Here is a 17,056-nt window from a genome sequence, read left to right as displayed (position 1 = left end):
AATCATGCATAGAGAGTGTCCCCTATTGTTAGTCTTGTACAGCGTTTGTTGTGACATTCTTTACCTTTATGTACATTTGCGTTGGACTGGTTTGGCAGTTGAGAAAGGGGAGTTAATAGGGAGGACGGAAAGAGAGAGGAGGAATAAAGAGCAGAAAGACATTTAACTGTTCACGTCTTACTTTGTACCGGTACTTGTTGTGTAATATATGTACAGGACCCCGTCACAATATCATTGAAACATAGCCTTCTGGGGCGGCTTATTTAAATGTAAGAATTGTTTATTTTGGGTGGAAAGCTGCAAGGTTGTTTTAAAATTAAACGACATCGGTGTGCGCAAGAGAAAAGGAGGGGAAGGATACAATTCCCGCCTTCATCGTTATTCGTTGGAAAGGCGTTTAGGGGGTATGTAATATATTAACTCGCGGAAGAATTAGACCAATCGTTTATTGGTATCCAATAGTTATCAACAAAATCACATGACCAAGTCTAAGTTTGTCGTTTTTGTTTTTGTTGAGTGCTTATTTAACACAAAATATATACTATAATGCATACTTATACCTATAGGCTAGTTACTAACCTACATTAGGCCTATGTTGAGTCATCGCATGTAAACCAGGAAGTGATAATTTGTGAAACATTTGCATGCATGGCTACGCAGACTAAAGCGGGACTAGACATGCTTTTCGAAGGTTTCTGTGATTTTCGTAATATTCTGAGTACGAAGAGGAAAAAAAATCGTTAAAGTAACAGATTGGTTTATGTAGGCAAATGTCACCTTTTCTGCCACAAAAAAACGTTATGCCATGGCCGCAGCCTGCGGGCGGATATGTAGGACGAAGATGCCCCCTGAGATTACCACTTCCTAAATGAAAGCAAGCTTACGGTAATGTGAACGCCTGGACATTATGCGCTATTTCAGTTAGTTTGAGCGATATGTTCATATCATTTCTTATGATTTCATAAGCCATTATTGTGCAACTTCAAGATGAAAGGCACGAGTGCTTTTATATATTCAATTACCTGTGTTAAACAATGAATGAAGCAGAGTTTATAAAGAAACGTTAAGTCCCATTTACCGAAGGAATATTTTGTTTTCTTTCTTCTAATTTACAATTTTTAGAAGTGTAAATTACTTAAACGAGATCTCAAACTAAAGAATGTTAAGATGCAACTTACAGGTCTTGGTAAGTGCCATCACCGGCAAACTGGGAGGCAATTTTAGACAAATATTTCCTTGCTATGATACGCCAACCAATGTTGGCGGTCCGCTTAGATAGTGTCAGTTTGGTCCCTTTCTGGGACTGCCCCCTCCCCATTTTTTCTCTCAAAAAGGCCCTGATATATACGCACATCAAAAGCATCAATTCGTGACATTTGGACGATACGTGATGTCTCTCCGCTGCCCGCTAGGGATTTCACCCAGGCTACGGCTCTGTACTGAAATATATTTAGACAAAGAACATTGAATTATTGTTATACATACACGTTTTCATCTATTATTGTAATTCGATTACATCAAGTTTTGTTCTTAACACACATATCATTCATGTCATTTGCTTAAAGCAGTGATATTCATAGTTGTGTAATACAAATGTTGCTAATATCTTGCAATGATTGAAGCATTTATTAAAGACAAAATATCACTGAGCATTATACGTGACCTGCGTATTATTTTGCGGTTTTCTAAAACATACATCTTTGTGTTTTGTTATCATATGTTGGCATATTCTGGTTCTTCTGGATTATCTTCCTTGAGAAGGTGATGACAAAGACCGTAATCATCCTGTGTACAAAATGAGGATACATTATACGAACTGCATTTAAAAGTTACAACTGCGTTTTACTGTGCTCGTTATATGTGCTTTCACACTACATTGCTATACCACATCCAAATATATTGCAAATTAAAGGAAATTGTAATCAAGATAAAGTTTTAGATATATTTGAAAAGTTTGCATCAGTCATGTTACTGCAAAGTTCTTTAGTTAAGTGAATCACAAAGACAGGAAACTTGGACTACATTCCGATGACGATCGTAGGTGGGAACCGACTTTTACCAACCATTATTATTGTACGAGTGTTTAGTGTGTTGCGAGGCTAGCGTGTACTTCTCGTACCCTCGCCTGCACCAGAGACCGGCACCCCTATTGATCATCGCTACAGTGTAGTCATTGTTAACGACATTTGCAAAAAATAAATTTTTTGTTTTTAATTTTCAAACCAGAAAGGTACTATCACGAAATACTTCCAGTAACACTTCATATCCGCATTTTGATGATATGTGAAGGGAATCTCGTTTCCGGTAAGGGCTGAACGGGGAATGTATTATGTTTGCGGAGGACATTCTAACCGCTACTCTTACATGTGCGCATATGACAAGTGGTAGGAAATATCCCCGAAAGACAAGTTGATTGGGTCACACAACCAAAAGGATACTCTTTTCATTTTTTAAACGAGTATGAGTATTCAAATAGAAGCCAGTGTACTTAGTATGGTGGAGTACATTGCTATGAGCAACACGTGAACCAACCTTTGAAAGTATCATAATATGATTGCTTCCTCTCAGCTGTCGAACTGTGTTGAATAAATCAACTTTGTTTTCCATCCTCATCCTTTCCATTTCGGATTTTACTGCCAGGAAAATTCCAGTACGACCAGCACCATTTCTATATAATAAGTATAAAGGAAATAGTGAATGAGTACAGTATCACAATGTACATGGGTTCGCTGTTATATTCTTAGATACTTCGACAATGCTGAAAATATCCAGTTATTAAGATATTTCAAGGAAAAAAATTGAATTCACTGCAGCATGAACGCACATCACGATGCCTATAACACTTCGAATTTTTCATGGATATAACACTATGGCATCACCCTGTATCTGATAGATATTCTATATAATTTCACCAGAAAGAGTACCTTTAAGTTTGTGTGTGCTTGGAATGCCTTTGTCTTTGTATGACGTGTTATGGGAAGATGTTTTTGCAAGGAGAAGCAGAAGATCAAGAAAAGTTATCAATAAAAAAAAAATACACTGAATAGTTTTATGCAGAAGAGGACAGTATACCATGAATGTTCACTAGAATTATGTACGGCATAATCATTCGTTCTCACTAAAAACATCGTTCGGGTGAAGGATAAATCTGATAGTTTTGACAAATTCAATAATTCATCAAGTTTTCTCCAAAATTAGAAGTGTTATTGTAGGTAGACAATATAAATATTATTTCTTGCCAGACCAAGCGCTAAATATTTTGTTGTTGTTGTTGTTGTTGTTGTTGTTGAACAAACCGGGATTCGAACTAATGACCACTGGATCCCCAGCCCGACGATCTACCAACTGAGATTCCGAGCCCTTTGTATGTGGCGATCCCAATATAGCCATGTATATGCTATGGCGCCAGTCAGTAGCTACATTTCCTTGTATCTAGTGTAACCAGGATGTAAACCTCAGTCTCATTCGACACAATGGAGGGAATGGATTTCATGAAAATATCGGCTTTTTATATACTGTAATTCTATAGTAAATGAATAATTGGGAAAAGTCAGTTTTGCGTTATTCATTTACTTATGTATATATATATATATATATATATATATATATATAAATATAATATATTTATATATATATTATATATATATGTAAATATATATATATATATATATATGTAAATATATATATATATATATAACTAAATATGTAACAATATTGCGGTTACTATATATATATATATATATAACATCCATGTGAATATTATTTAGCAAGAACATATGACCCACGGATACATTTTAACTTCCCCCGAAACTCCCCCCCCCCCCAATTTGGTACTCCCTTACATTTGTATCTGCTTTAAGTCATATGGTCATACGTTTAGAAGGGACGGTAGGTTGACGGTACCTTTTGAATCAGACCCAGAAAGACAATCAAAATGTAAGTGAGATGAAACCAATCACGAGCACCGTTGACCTACATTATCTGATGATGTTCTTTGTCTCGTTCTTTGATTAATAGGTCTCGACATCAATCTGGTGAGTCATGTCACCTAGCATATCTAGTATACTGTGGAGACAAGCAGCTACTTGAAATTATACACCTACGGAATGGCCGTCTTGATTGCTCACGAGCAATCTCTTCACGTTGTATAATTACCGGTGCTATATAGCCTGTATGTATATAGCACACTATACTTATAAATTAAGTATAATCCTCATACTACAAGACACTACGCAAAAAAAAAAACCCAGGCTACAGCGAATTTCATAATCAAACGATCGAAAACTCCATGCACAATACCAAACAGTATTATATTAATGTGATAGTTAATTTATGTAAGAAATGCATTAGCGTAAAGAAGAATGATGGTATTTAATGAGTAATTAAGTAAATTTTTCAACTTGCGTCTTAAGTCACCAGTATGACGACAGCTAAACCTCTAGTAACCAAAGTGGCAACTGGTTCGGGAAATATTCCTTAAATAAATATAATGCATCAAACTTTTATACCTAGGATTTCCGTTTTAAATTACTATCAAGTCAAATGATTGATTTCATATGTTCGTATTAAATTTACTAAATAAGTTACTCGGATGTCTAATGTTAGGCTATTTACCCTCGGTGATTAACTTGTGTGCACAGTGTAGTTGGCCTAACAAGAAATGCAAACTGAGAGTGTTGCTGTCTACCAATTTGAACCGCAATGGTTCTGGACAACAATAGCTCACCGATATCATTAATCGTATTCATCACTATTTCATGGCTGACTAACTTTTTTATATTTTTAGGCTTTTCGTTGATATTCTTTGATGGTCAGCCTTTCATGGTGCATGTTTTTCTTCTCAACGGAGCATTTTTTTTCCAGACAATGAGCAAAGACTGGCATGTTTCAATGATTTCATAAGATGTCTCATAAAAAGTGCAAATGGTTTACCATATTTATTAGCAAATTTTATAATTTATGATAAATTACTACAATATAAACAATTTCAATTCAAATAAGACAAACGCTTTAAAGTACCACATAATACAAGTTCCACTTGTTCCCTATTTATTATATAAAATAACTCAATTTACGGGGCTTTAAATCAGTCCAGAAAAAAACAATATTGGATCTCCTCGCTTTGAAAAAAAGAGAGATTAATATATAAGAGTTCAAACGACTGCTATATAACCGTCGTACTATTCAGCCTTCTAAATTAAACCTCGTTTTAAGGTTGCAGACAACGTAGGTCATTGTCTAGTAGAGATACCCTACTTAGGATACTCTTTAAGGCTTAGTAGTGAAACTATAATGTAAACGTGTAAACGTCACCTCAAGTAATTTGTATCGTGAGTGGAATGAACTAGCGTTACGACTGGAAATCCCAAACTAATCCTGATTAATCAAGAACGCATTTTACTCCAGAACCAATTATCCGCGATTTGTGATATTTCTTTGTGGTAAAAGGATTGAATCAGCAAACGTTCAGCCTTTGCTCACTCATACCCGCAGTGTGAAATGGGGGTGTAGGCGGTTTTACACTATCTAACGCAACGTAGTGGCCAAGAACCTGAAGTATTTTTAAGGGAGGGCCCGAAGAACATGAACTTATAGCATGCTCCTAATGGTGAAACATAATTGCACCTATTAGGTGAATTGAGTGTACTTTTAATAGTAGGAAAGACTAGCGTAGGTTCTTATGACCAACTAGACCGGTTTCTGCTCTCAACTTTTATAGGAGGAGCTTCATCAGTAGTAAGCCTTTGAATATTTTTATTCGGCATGAGCGTCTCGTTCTCAAAATGCATCTATTTTCTGTGCACGAGTTTTTTATGGACTCATAGTGCATCTATAAGAGCATCTAAAAGAGCTTCGTGTGCACCTTGAGAGTCAGCTGATTCTTCGTTAGTAGGAAACCTTGAGTTAAGCATTTAATTACATCCATCTTCAATTGACGTTGCCTTTTATAACTAGAATTTAATTTTCATTATTTCATTTTTACACAAGTTCCTGAGGCTAGCCCAATGAATGTTATTGCAGAAGTCGATGGAGAAGATCAGGAAAATGTGAAAATATCTTGGAAGGTTTGAATTTTTATATTTTCATTCTCCGAGATATTGTCAAGTTCTTCATTTTAACTGAATGCCAACACTATTGGAAATGGCTACAGTTTTGTCGATTATTATATTATTCGGTAACATTCCTGTATTTATTAAACCTTATAGTTGATACGAAGCCATTAATGAACGTTCTTTCAAGGGGAAATTATGCAGAAAAGTTGGCTGCCCTATTTCATATTATGCTTTGGTAAACAGGGTGGCAGCTTATCTCGCTGGATTTGATTGTCCAAAAGCATAAGAACACTTAATGTTTTACACTTGTAATTGTATTTTAATCCGTTCTGTTTTCCTAGGTTCCCACTGATGACATATCATGTAGTTCTGGTGTGACTATGTTAACTATATTCTATGCATCAATTAACATGGAAACACTACACGAAGGCAAATTTACCATAACAGATCCTTCAAATACCTCATTGACGCTCACTGATCTCAAGCCAGAAGGGAATTACAGCATCCAAATGACGCTGGCAACAAGTGGAGGTGAAAGTTCTAGCAGTGATGAAATTTACTACTATATTCCAAGTATATTTGTTAATCTTATAACTTTCTAGTTTTTATGTGTTATATTGAATAACCGAGCTTTACATCATATGCCATAATTTATATATTAGGATTTTTATAAAACAGATAGGATAACGCTTTTCATTCTTCACATGACTACGTTATAATGACTCTTACGCGCTGATCAAATTTATGCTGCGAGCATCCGTATGATAAAGAATGAGAACGTGCGAATTAAAGGACTAGTTTGGTGTTTGTATTGTACACATTGCATCACCCTTGATACAAACTTTGTATTTTTACATAGATCAAATTTGAAAATATTGAGATTATTAACGTAACCACCAGGGCACAACAATAGAAAAGTAACGTTTTTCTTAGAGATAATTATCTCCGTGTAATAGCCAAAAATATGATGTTTCAACAACGCAGGATGACAGATTATATGCTAAGGTGTAGATATGTATGTTACATTCATTTGGCTTATCTATATGTTTTGTATTATTTAAGCATTCACTTGTTGCATTGAATTTGAACCACCTTGATAAATAGCTTACATCATCGCTAAAGTTTAGCAAATGCTTATATTTATGTTGTCCTGATATAATTTGATCAAGCGTTATCGTACGGTCCAAATATTTGAATAAAACTCATTATCAACAAATATAATAATACATTCCAATTGTCGGTTTATTGTTGCTACCAGTATCATTCAATCAATTCATGAACGTCTTATAACAGTTATAATTGGTTAATTTGAGGAACCGTTTATCTGTTTAAACCAATGTTTGTACAATTTTTAACATTCTTCACTTTCTACAGAAAATGGATTGCAAACAGAAACTTCTTAGCACACATACCTATGCATAACAATTGATAGTAATTAATTCTTATCAAAACGTGAAATTTCTTTAGTCGTGGACTTTTAGTAGCACGATATATATATATAAATATATATATATATATATTGTTTACTCAATTTGTAGTATCTTTCATATTTTACATAATAACTTGTCTAGGACTTCCAGAGTACCAAGCCGCTCCAACAGTCATTCATGTCAGCTCAGATTCACTAACAGTTAATTGGCCGCCATGGGATGGCGTCATTGGGACTCCTCCGGTGGTTGAATTTAGATTATTTACCAAGGAGTCGGAGAGCGAAGACTGGCCGAGTACCTTTATAACAGTTAATGCGAGCGACGACCAAGAAATGTATTCTGTGATGATGACACCATTTGAACCAGACACAGAATATGACTTCAGAGTTACAGCTGTGAGAGAAGGCCCTAATGGAGATGGGACACCGGGTCCAGTCTTAATTAGGACTAAAACATACTGCCGCGGTAAAGAAATATAGAAGTTCAATGTAGAACAAGTTATTAAAATAAATACGGTAATTGTCATCAATGGTGGAAGCATGTGAAGAGGACGTCAAAAGAATAACAATGACACTGTTACAGAGTTTTCGATCTTAAAATATAATATTAACAAATAGAAAAACAGATACAACAAGATACAAATACTAGACAAACACATTAATTGAAGTCCCACCCTTTCTATGATTCTAGCTTTTATTCAATCCATGGTCACTACATTGGTTGTAGAGAGGATTATTGGTTTGATCTAAGTTAATCACGATAAAGCTTACGTGACTTAAAAGACAATTTCAAATACTACACCTATATTAGGGGCTTGTGGTTTTATGACCATTAGACATTTTCTCATCAACTGTATACTCATAGGATATTTCTTTATCGCTTTAAAGGTGAATTAGACACAAGTTTTCATACCATTTGCGTATATAATACTTATCAGCTGTGTATATAGACTAACACGTGTACGTGTGTAATACAAGCAACGTGGTAGAATATGTCAATATTTCATTCCACTTATTGGTCCGTTTAAGGATTCAAATCCATTACTTATCTTGTTAAGAAAATAATGTCATGATCTGTTTTGCAGCAACTTCGTTATATATTCACAGATCCGGGTATCACACCAACTAATGCCGAAACGTCTATAGCTGGGGACCAACAGGAGCTTATAAATGTGACTTGGACGGTATAGTGTTAAAACAATTATAGTATCACATGTATTTATGAAGTCGTTGGACAGATACATCTCATTTAAAGCGAATTGTTTCAGTTACTTAAGTTCTTATTATGAGTATTTTGGATAATAAACAAACATATTGAACATTGACTAGTGATGTTAATTTGTAAAATAGGCATATCCATGTATTTTCATGCACATTTTTGAAGTCGTCTCAAATATTTTGCCCTCGTGTTAATAACAATTTCTCGACAAGGGGGCGTATGTTTTTATTTATATTACGGAATAGATTGTCCATAAGCACATTTCAGCCTTACAAATGTTGGTTCAATGGTTAATCAAAGTAAAAATATTTTGTTTTTATCAGATCGCAAGAAACTCTCATGTCTATCAAAAAAAAAAAATTGATAGATTGTCAAGTTCATGCCCATAGTCTTATTTTCTTCATTGTTCGTTTTCTTTTCTATTCTTATTCTCAGTGATTTTCTTAGTACATGGAACCGTGACTGTGAAACATTAACTATTCAGTGGGATACGTGGACTATTGACAGAGACCAAGGCATTCCTCCAATCATAGCCTATGTTCCTTACCACAAGAACACGTCATCTAGTCAATGGCAACGTGGTGAAAATGTGAAACACAACGCATCTATGGAAACCCATTTTTATCAATTTGAGAACTTGATCGAATGTACACTCTACAATTTTAGTATTGCAGTTGTAAGAGAAGGCTATGGAGGAGAAGGATATCCACGTGAACATACAGACTCACCAGCCTGCAATAAAGGCAGTAAGAACATTTGTTTTTGACCCAAATATATATAGCTGCAGACACCTTTCATGATTAATGAACTCTAACGGCTTAAGAGGTATCGAGTATATATATATGTATATATATATATATATATATATATATATATATATATGTATATATATACACATATATATATATATATATATATATATATATATATATATATATATATATATATATATATATATATAAATATATATATATATAAATATATATAAATATACAGACGCGGATCCAGGAGGGTGCTGAGGGCGCGCCCCCGGGTAAGGAAAAGTGGAGAGAAAAAAAAAGAGAAGAAAAAAGGGAAAAGGAGGGGGAAAAAAGAAAAGGAGGAGAGAAAGGAAGGGAAAAGAAAAAGAAAAAAGAGAGAAAAAGAAAAGGAGGGAGTAGAAGAAAGCCAATACCTCGGGAAGAGAAAGAGGAACAGTCATAGTTAAAGCGCTGATCCCTATTATATACACAGGGTAGCCAGTGACATATCAAGGATTACGGAGGGGGTGTGCGCCTCACCCTACCCCTTACACCGACAACTCCATTTTTGACGTTTCCATTTTTCCTCTCTCACTAATGTATCTATATTAATACTATATATGGTCTATCATAACGCGTGTGTGTGTATGGACGCCTTCAACAATTGTACAAATTGTAGTACAATTGTTCTATATGGAACCAACTGTGGCTGGTCTTGAACTCGACCGAGTCGTCGGGGAACATGACGCATTTCGGGAAGGGGACGACCGCCCCCCCCCCCCCCGAGCAAATTTTCTTTATGACATCGCTAGTAATTTCAAAATAGACAATGCTTAGATGCAACTTACAAGGCCTGGGAAGTATCATTTCCAGCGATCTGGGAGGCATTTTCGGCCAAAATTTTTATTGTACGCTTCGCGCCAACCCATGGTGGCGCTTCGCTTAGATAGTTTGCCTACAGGCTTCGCCCCTCCCTTGGCAATTACTCGCTACACGCCTGTTCGAATTTGTAAAGCAAAGAGCAATTACAACATCATATCATGATGTTCATCGTGGAACATGCATTTCAATCATTGAAACGCATGTTCCACGATGAACAGCCTAAAAAACTGTCTATGTGTGTAGTCAAAGGCGTAGGAGCCCAATTGGATTTGGCGCTGTAACGACTTGCTCGAAAAAAAAGCCGAAATTTTTCGCGTGCGAAGCGCGCGTTCAACATTTCGATGCCAATATCATATAAGCAAGCATCGGTCATTACATTGCATGGCATCGTGTACCGCACGGTCCGTGAAAGTTGCACAGTATACCGCCGGATGCTAATGTAAACAACCAAATGTCTTATGTAGATGGAGAAAAAGCATACAGATCCATTTATGTCAAAACTCTCTTTTACAGTAGTAATGTCGGCCAAGCTTAGAACTTTATTTTAAATCCCAAGGAGGTAATTTTTAAGCTATTAATTGCTATGTATTTTTCTTTCAGTAGGTGACCAAAAAAAATGGGAAAAAATTTGGTTGCTGGGGGGGGGGGGGGGGGGGGCTGCAGCCCTTTCTTCTACTTTCTTCTACTCGTGCAATTTTGACCTGTCTATTAGGGGTTGAAGAGGGTTTTTCTATATTGGTTGTTCATAGATTTAATTTTGTGCAACATTATGGGTATGTTTTGAAGTGATTTTTATCCACGAGAAATGTGAATTTTCAAATTCTCAAGAAATAATGGGCTTAAAACCTTCAAAAGTAGGGCTTTCGGATATTGTGGGCCGTGACGTAGAATCACCTACAAAAGCAATGATCCCTATAGGACATGCAATGAGGTCGAACATGAAGTGTGACTGGTTACAATCTTCAAAAAGGTTATGGATGGAAAAAAAAAAAACTTTTGGGAAATACTTGGTTCTCAGGCAAAAGTGTACATCTGGTTGGTCATTTTCAAGCCCGAGAAGTGCCATTTCCGATGATCTGGGGGGTATCAAAACCAGAAATTTTCGTGAACGCTCCGCGCCAACCGATGGTGGCGCTCCGCTTAGATGGTAATTCGCGCCCTCCCCCCCGGGTTAGAAAATCCTGGATACGCGACTGATATATATATATATATATATGTTGAGACTAGTTGAGACTAGTGAACACTAGTAGTTGTAACTCAGAGTTTCAAGCGTTGAGCGATCATCAGTATTAATCTACTAATCACAAAAAATGTAAATGGTATCATACACACACACACACACACCAGGAGTTATCTGCTCTAGAAGACAATGGACTATACACTGACAAACATTCACACAGACACCAGGAGTTATCTGCTCTAGAAGACAATGTACTATACACTGACAAACACTCACACAGACACCAGGAGTTATCGGCTCTAGAAGACAATGTACTATACGCTGACAAACACTCACACAGACATCAGGAGTTATCGGCTCTAGAAGACAATGTACTATACACTGACAAACATTCACACAGACACCAGGAGTTATCAGCTCTATAAGACAATGTACTATACACTGACAAACACTCACACAGACATCAGGAGTTATCGGCTCTAGAAGACAATGTACTATACACTGACAAACATTCACACAGACACCAGGAGTTATCGGCTCTGGAAGACAATGTACTATACGCTGACAAACACTCACACAGACATCAGGAGTTATCGGCTCTAGAAGACAATGTACTATACACTGACAAACATTCACACAGACACCAGGAGTTATCAGCTCTATAAGACAATGTACTATACACTGACAAACACTCACACAGACACCAGGAGTTATCAGCTCTAGAAGACAATGTACTATACACTGACAAACACTCACACAGACACCAGGAGTTATCGGCTCTGGAAGACAATGTACTATACACTGACAAACACTCACCCAGACACCAGGAGTTATCGGCTCTAGAAGGCAATGTATTGTACACTGACAAACACACACACACAGACAAACATACGCACCTGGTATATGGGGACCGGCATTTTCGTCCCGAGTGGTTCACAGGAGTGGGGACCAGTAAAAAACTTATCTACATTTCCGGGACCACTAGAGACACACCTACATTAACAAGACCACACAAACTCACCTACATTCTCAAGACCACACAAATACACCTACATCTGCAAGACCAATAGCACACCTACATTAACAATATCAATAAAACATATTAACATATATCTTACCAGAGATTTCAAATTACAGTAAACTTACAATAAACTTATTTTCTGGGACCACAAACATAACCACTTTTAGATGACCAGAGATATAAGAATTCTTCAAGTTCATGACAGCTAAGAAACCTATATTTACAATATTGGACAAATATCTCTAAGTTTTCAAGACTATGGAGATCAACAGAATCTCAACACTATGCACGATGCAATTATAAACATGCATACTTTACTTTTTCAAGTTCATACAATAAGTTCTTATCAATGTCAATTTACAGAAAGATATGTCAAATGTATCTCTGAACTACCTATCCTCTTTTAACCTGAAGTTGATCAACTAAATAGCACGCATTTCAATTTACGTGCACAGATCACTATTTTATAATCACTGTACTCTACAGAATTTACTGGAGTCCCCTGTAGACTTCTTGTTTTATTGTGCAAAATGAATTCCATTGCACCCAGAGACATCTTGACATTAAGCATAGCTATATGGAAAACATCATATTTTTTAATGAAGTTGCTTTCTTCCATATTCAGGACCTTGTGAACATGTTTCCACAAGGGTAAAGATGATTTTCAATCAATAATAAACTGCAAATATTGCATTAAGTAGGATATATCATGCTCTTTATGAAGGTTGTGCAAACATGTTAATGTGAGCCTATAGTACTTTCTAACAAATTTAAGCAGACTTATCGCTGACTGGTTGCCTATTTCCTTCGTTTAAGTCTGAATTGTGAAAACCAGGAAAGTTGGGGCCAAACTGACAAACTTACACTATCCAATCAGTCACCGTCAATGAAGTAAAGGAGCCCCAACCCCCTACACACACCCACTCATTAAACAATTCTGGCTGAGCCACTGCCCCAGGGTTCCTACACCTAAATATTTTGTGGAGCATGTTCTCCCACCTCCAAGACACACGCACACGCACCCATACACCAACCAATTCGCAATCACCCTATCCGAAAATCTCCTTCGCTCCTACTTAGCATGAACAGTCCTGCATGATAGCATAAATAATAAAAGATGACTAGTATAGGAAATTAAGTAGAAGTTAAGTAGACAAGTAAATACGTTTTCAGATTGGAAGCGTAAACAAAAATAGAGAGCTAGTGCCGGCCAGAGGAAGGGAAAAGCTGACTTCACGGGTGGTGGGGGTGGTATGTCCCGACCCTGGCAATACCACCCTTCCAGGTGCAGGAGCAACTTTATTTGATGGTGTCTCCCAACACCCGCCCTCACCATTCTCCCAGCTCCTGTGTACGTAACTGCTTATAACACCTGATAGGTGCTGGACGCAAACGACTCACCGGAAGATAATTATATTAGTTAAAACCCCACCGAATTTATGTTGTAATGGCCATTTGTGACCTGATTAAATAAAAAAAGAGATTTGAATATTTGGTCAATTTTACATCGAAATGAATAGAAGCATAAAGTTATAGCCTTTCAAAAGATTATCTCTGTATTCTTAACGGCTACGGTGGAGTTTAAAATCCCCTAAACTGAGAGAAATAGGAAGATCTTATCTTGTTAATAATAATACTTTATTTGAAGGTGGAACCTATGTTATGACCATAACTTATCCATTGATGTATATACAACATCACGTGACACCTAGATTTGTATTTTTCTCGAAAAAAATTCGAAAGGAACAACATCACTTTACCATAGATTTGTATGTTAAGAGAGGTTATCAAATGTCACGTCTGCACACACATGCACGCACGCACACAAATAATAATGATTTGGGAATTTATCTCTAGAATGCAGGAAATCGGTCTTATCATTTTTTCTTCAAAAAACGCACAGACGGAGAAGGAAATACAACAACCAAACCCTTCCCCATCATCTGCTCCGATAGGCGTGATGAATCGGAGTTTCGATCATGCACAGAAAAAGACACAATTCGATATTGAAGTCCATACAGTCCCGTCCACCCGTATTTATCCCCCACCCCCCCCCCCCCCCCGGAAGGTTGACTTTTCAAATATACATGGCTGGGGTGGAGGTTGTAAACATATATACAGTCACACTATATTGGTAAAGAAAAGACTCCGTGTAAAGTTGTAGTATAGTTGTTGTGTAATTAATATTATGCGTACTTGTCAAATCGTCACGTGGTTTAATAATTTGAATCTAAAATAAAAATTTCATATCGTAACAGTTGCTGGTGCATAGCAACACCACCAGCAACTGTCGCTAAGCAAACAATAGTGAATACTATTTATTGATACCTTCTTGCATTTTATTTAAACACTATCATAAGTCAGTATATACTCATCAAATATTATAACTTTTTCGAATATTTAGAAAAGATTAAAACATTTTATTATGAGTTAGAGATACCCGCATGCGAAAATTTTCATCAAATTTTGTACCGTAATGAAAGACAAACAGCTTTCTGCATTTTGACCCTCAAATCATTTGGAATGGTAAACGTCTTACTATAATACACCATGTTCCATATACTCTACTTTTTTACTGTTACAGGGACTGTACAATGACAGGTAAGAATTTTTATTTTGTTATATTTTATTTGACCTGCTTAACGAATACCGCTAACAGATGATATTTAACTTCCTCTATATTAAATACGATAGCAAATAATATCGTAATATACATATCGTAATATCGTATATATAATAATATAATAAGGGGTTAATCAACGGTCTAGCGTGCGTTACTCACAGGATTAATGCACGATCGGGGGATAATGCAAGCGATGCACGAGGGCGGAGCCCGAGTGCATCCAGCGATAGCATTAGCGTTCATTCATACACTACCATTTGTGTGGGGGAAAAATCATAAAACAAAACATTTTTGGTTACATATAACCAAAGATTTATTAAAGTGATGCCCCGTAATTTTACCGTGCGTTACTCAAAGGATTAACCACGGTCAGCTGACCTGAATGGACCAATAAGATTTAGGAATCTTTACTAAGTATGAATGAACAGTAGCTTAACTTACTAAAAAGACGCTCAAAGCATATATATATATACAATTTTTTACATTCATGTTACCGACATCGCCATCTCTAACAACATCGTCCAGACATGCCAAGGTCAGATGTTTTTTAGGCGGGTGAAAATTGTCTGGTGCTGTTGGTTACGTACACCATCTAAGCGGAGCGCCACCATGAGTTGGCGCGAAGCGTACAAGAAAATTTTGGGATCTTACGGCCCCTCAGATGGCCGGAAACATCACTTCCCGGGTCATCTTGGCTGAATCTATACTGTCTCCATATTTGTACTGTGTCTATTTTTTTTTCATTCCACAGGAAAAAATATCTTGAAATAAAAAAAACTCTATCGATTTCTCACCCCCTAACCTCTCACAGACCATCTCGAAATACTCTCGCCGGCTCGACATCTTGGCTTGCTTCAGCACTTCAATTGTTCACTCCTATCCGATGTCCTCACATAGCCTACCGATAGCCTACGGTATACAGCGGTGATGTGTGCATGTGTACAACAGCTACCGGTAGTTTCTGGCAGTAGCACGCGTACTTCGTTCGGTTGCATTCAATATCTTCGCGGACGCTGTAGCGTTCACGTGTGTCGTAACGGTATTATTTTTCACGAATCGTATAGGTAACGTTGCTTTCAGCCGGGCATATTTAGCACGATCGGCTTTGAGTAATTTCCGATCCTGGCGGTTCTGAGATAATTCGCATTTTGGTGTGATGAAATGAATTTCACGCTAGCAATGAAACACTTTCACAGGAAAAACTCTGTGGGCCTACAATGCGGGAGATTCTTCAAAAATGCGGGAGATTCGGACAGGTCGGCGGGTGAGCGGGAGACGACCCGAAAATGCGGGTGACACCCGCCCAAAGCGGGTGACTTGGCAGCACTGCATCGTCATATGTATCGTCATCTCCTTCATCGTCGTGTCTTCCATCATCGTCATCGCCATCTTTAACACAATCGTCATCTGTATCGTCATCGTCATCTTCATCCTCGTCATCGCCATCGCTGTTCTGCTACTGCCAAACGTTATTTTCATCGCATGTAATGAGACTGTTTGGCGTTCCATGCCATAATAGATCAAACCTGGAACTCAGGATTGGAAGTAGCAATGTATGAAGATCGAAGACTGTAGCCCACATAAATTAAACAGATGCTTCGTTGGGTGATCGCTACCTATATATACTTTTACGTATATGGGGCTGATCCCTACCCATTTTTACATAGTGTGGTTAATCCCTACCCATAGTGCTAAACATAGTGTGGTTGATCCCTACCCAAAGAGTTACAAAGTGTGGTTGATTTCTATACCCATAATGTTACATCATATATGTATGATCCATTTACCCGTCTATAGTGTTACATAGTGTGGTTGATCCCTACCCATAGTCTAGGCGCAACACTACATAAGGTCAATTCAGCGTAGCAAGAGGGGCAGGCAGTGTCTATTTTCTTATGATTTTATTAGG

At 37.1% G+C, this 17,056-nt stretch overlaps 1 protein-coding gene across 4 annotated transcripts; it reads left to right on the top strand.

The window, feature by feature from the left end:
• Positions 1-103: 103 nt before the first annotated feature.
• On the top strand, positions 104-17,028 carry LOC139984613 (immunoglobulin-like and fibronectin type III domain-containing protein 1). Of its 4 annotated transcripts, XR_011799123.1 has the most exons (8): positions 2,233-2,304; positions 5,989-6,065; positions 6,395-6,626; positions 7,625-7,948; positions 8,590-8,666; positions 9,137-9,447; positions 15,109-15,125; positions 15,959-17,028. XR_011799123.1 is itself a non-coding variant. In XM_071998582.1 (6 exons), exons 2-6 carry the CDS (start codon positions 6,006-6,008, stop codon positions 9,137-9,139), a joined length of 696 nt encoding a protein of 231 aa, XP_071854683.1. In that variant the 5' UTR covers positions 104-404; positions 5,989-6,005; the 3' UTR covers positions 9,140-9,520. The 4 variants fall into 4 exon arrangements, 3 of the variants coding, with proteins under 3 accessions (XP_071854683.1, XP_071854677.1, XP_071854666.1); XM_071998582.1 differs by lacking the exons at positions 2,233-2,304; positions 15,109-15,125; positions 15,959-17,028 and adding an exon at positions 104-404 and having other exon boundaries at positions 9,137-9,520; XM_071998576.1 differs by lacking the exons at positions 15,109-15,125; positions 15,959-17,028 and having other exon boundaries at positions 6,395-6,584; positions 9,137-9,520.
• Positions 17,029-17,056: the final 28 nt, after the last annotated feature.

The sequence above is a fragment of the Apostichopus japonicus genome, chromosome 2, assembly GCF_037975245.1.
Source record: "Apostichopus japonicus isolate 1M-3 chromosome 2, ASM3797524v1, whole genome shotgun sequence".
In the NCBI taxonomy this organism is placed as follows: Eukaryota; Metazoa; Echinodermata; class Holothuroidea; order Aspidochirotida; family Stichopodidae; genus Apostichopus; species Apostichopus japonicus.
The sequence above is the reverse complement of the archived record's forward strand: the minus strand, read 5'-3'. Positions and strand labels throughout refer to the sequence as shown.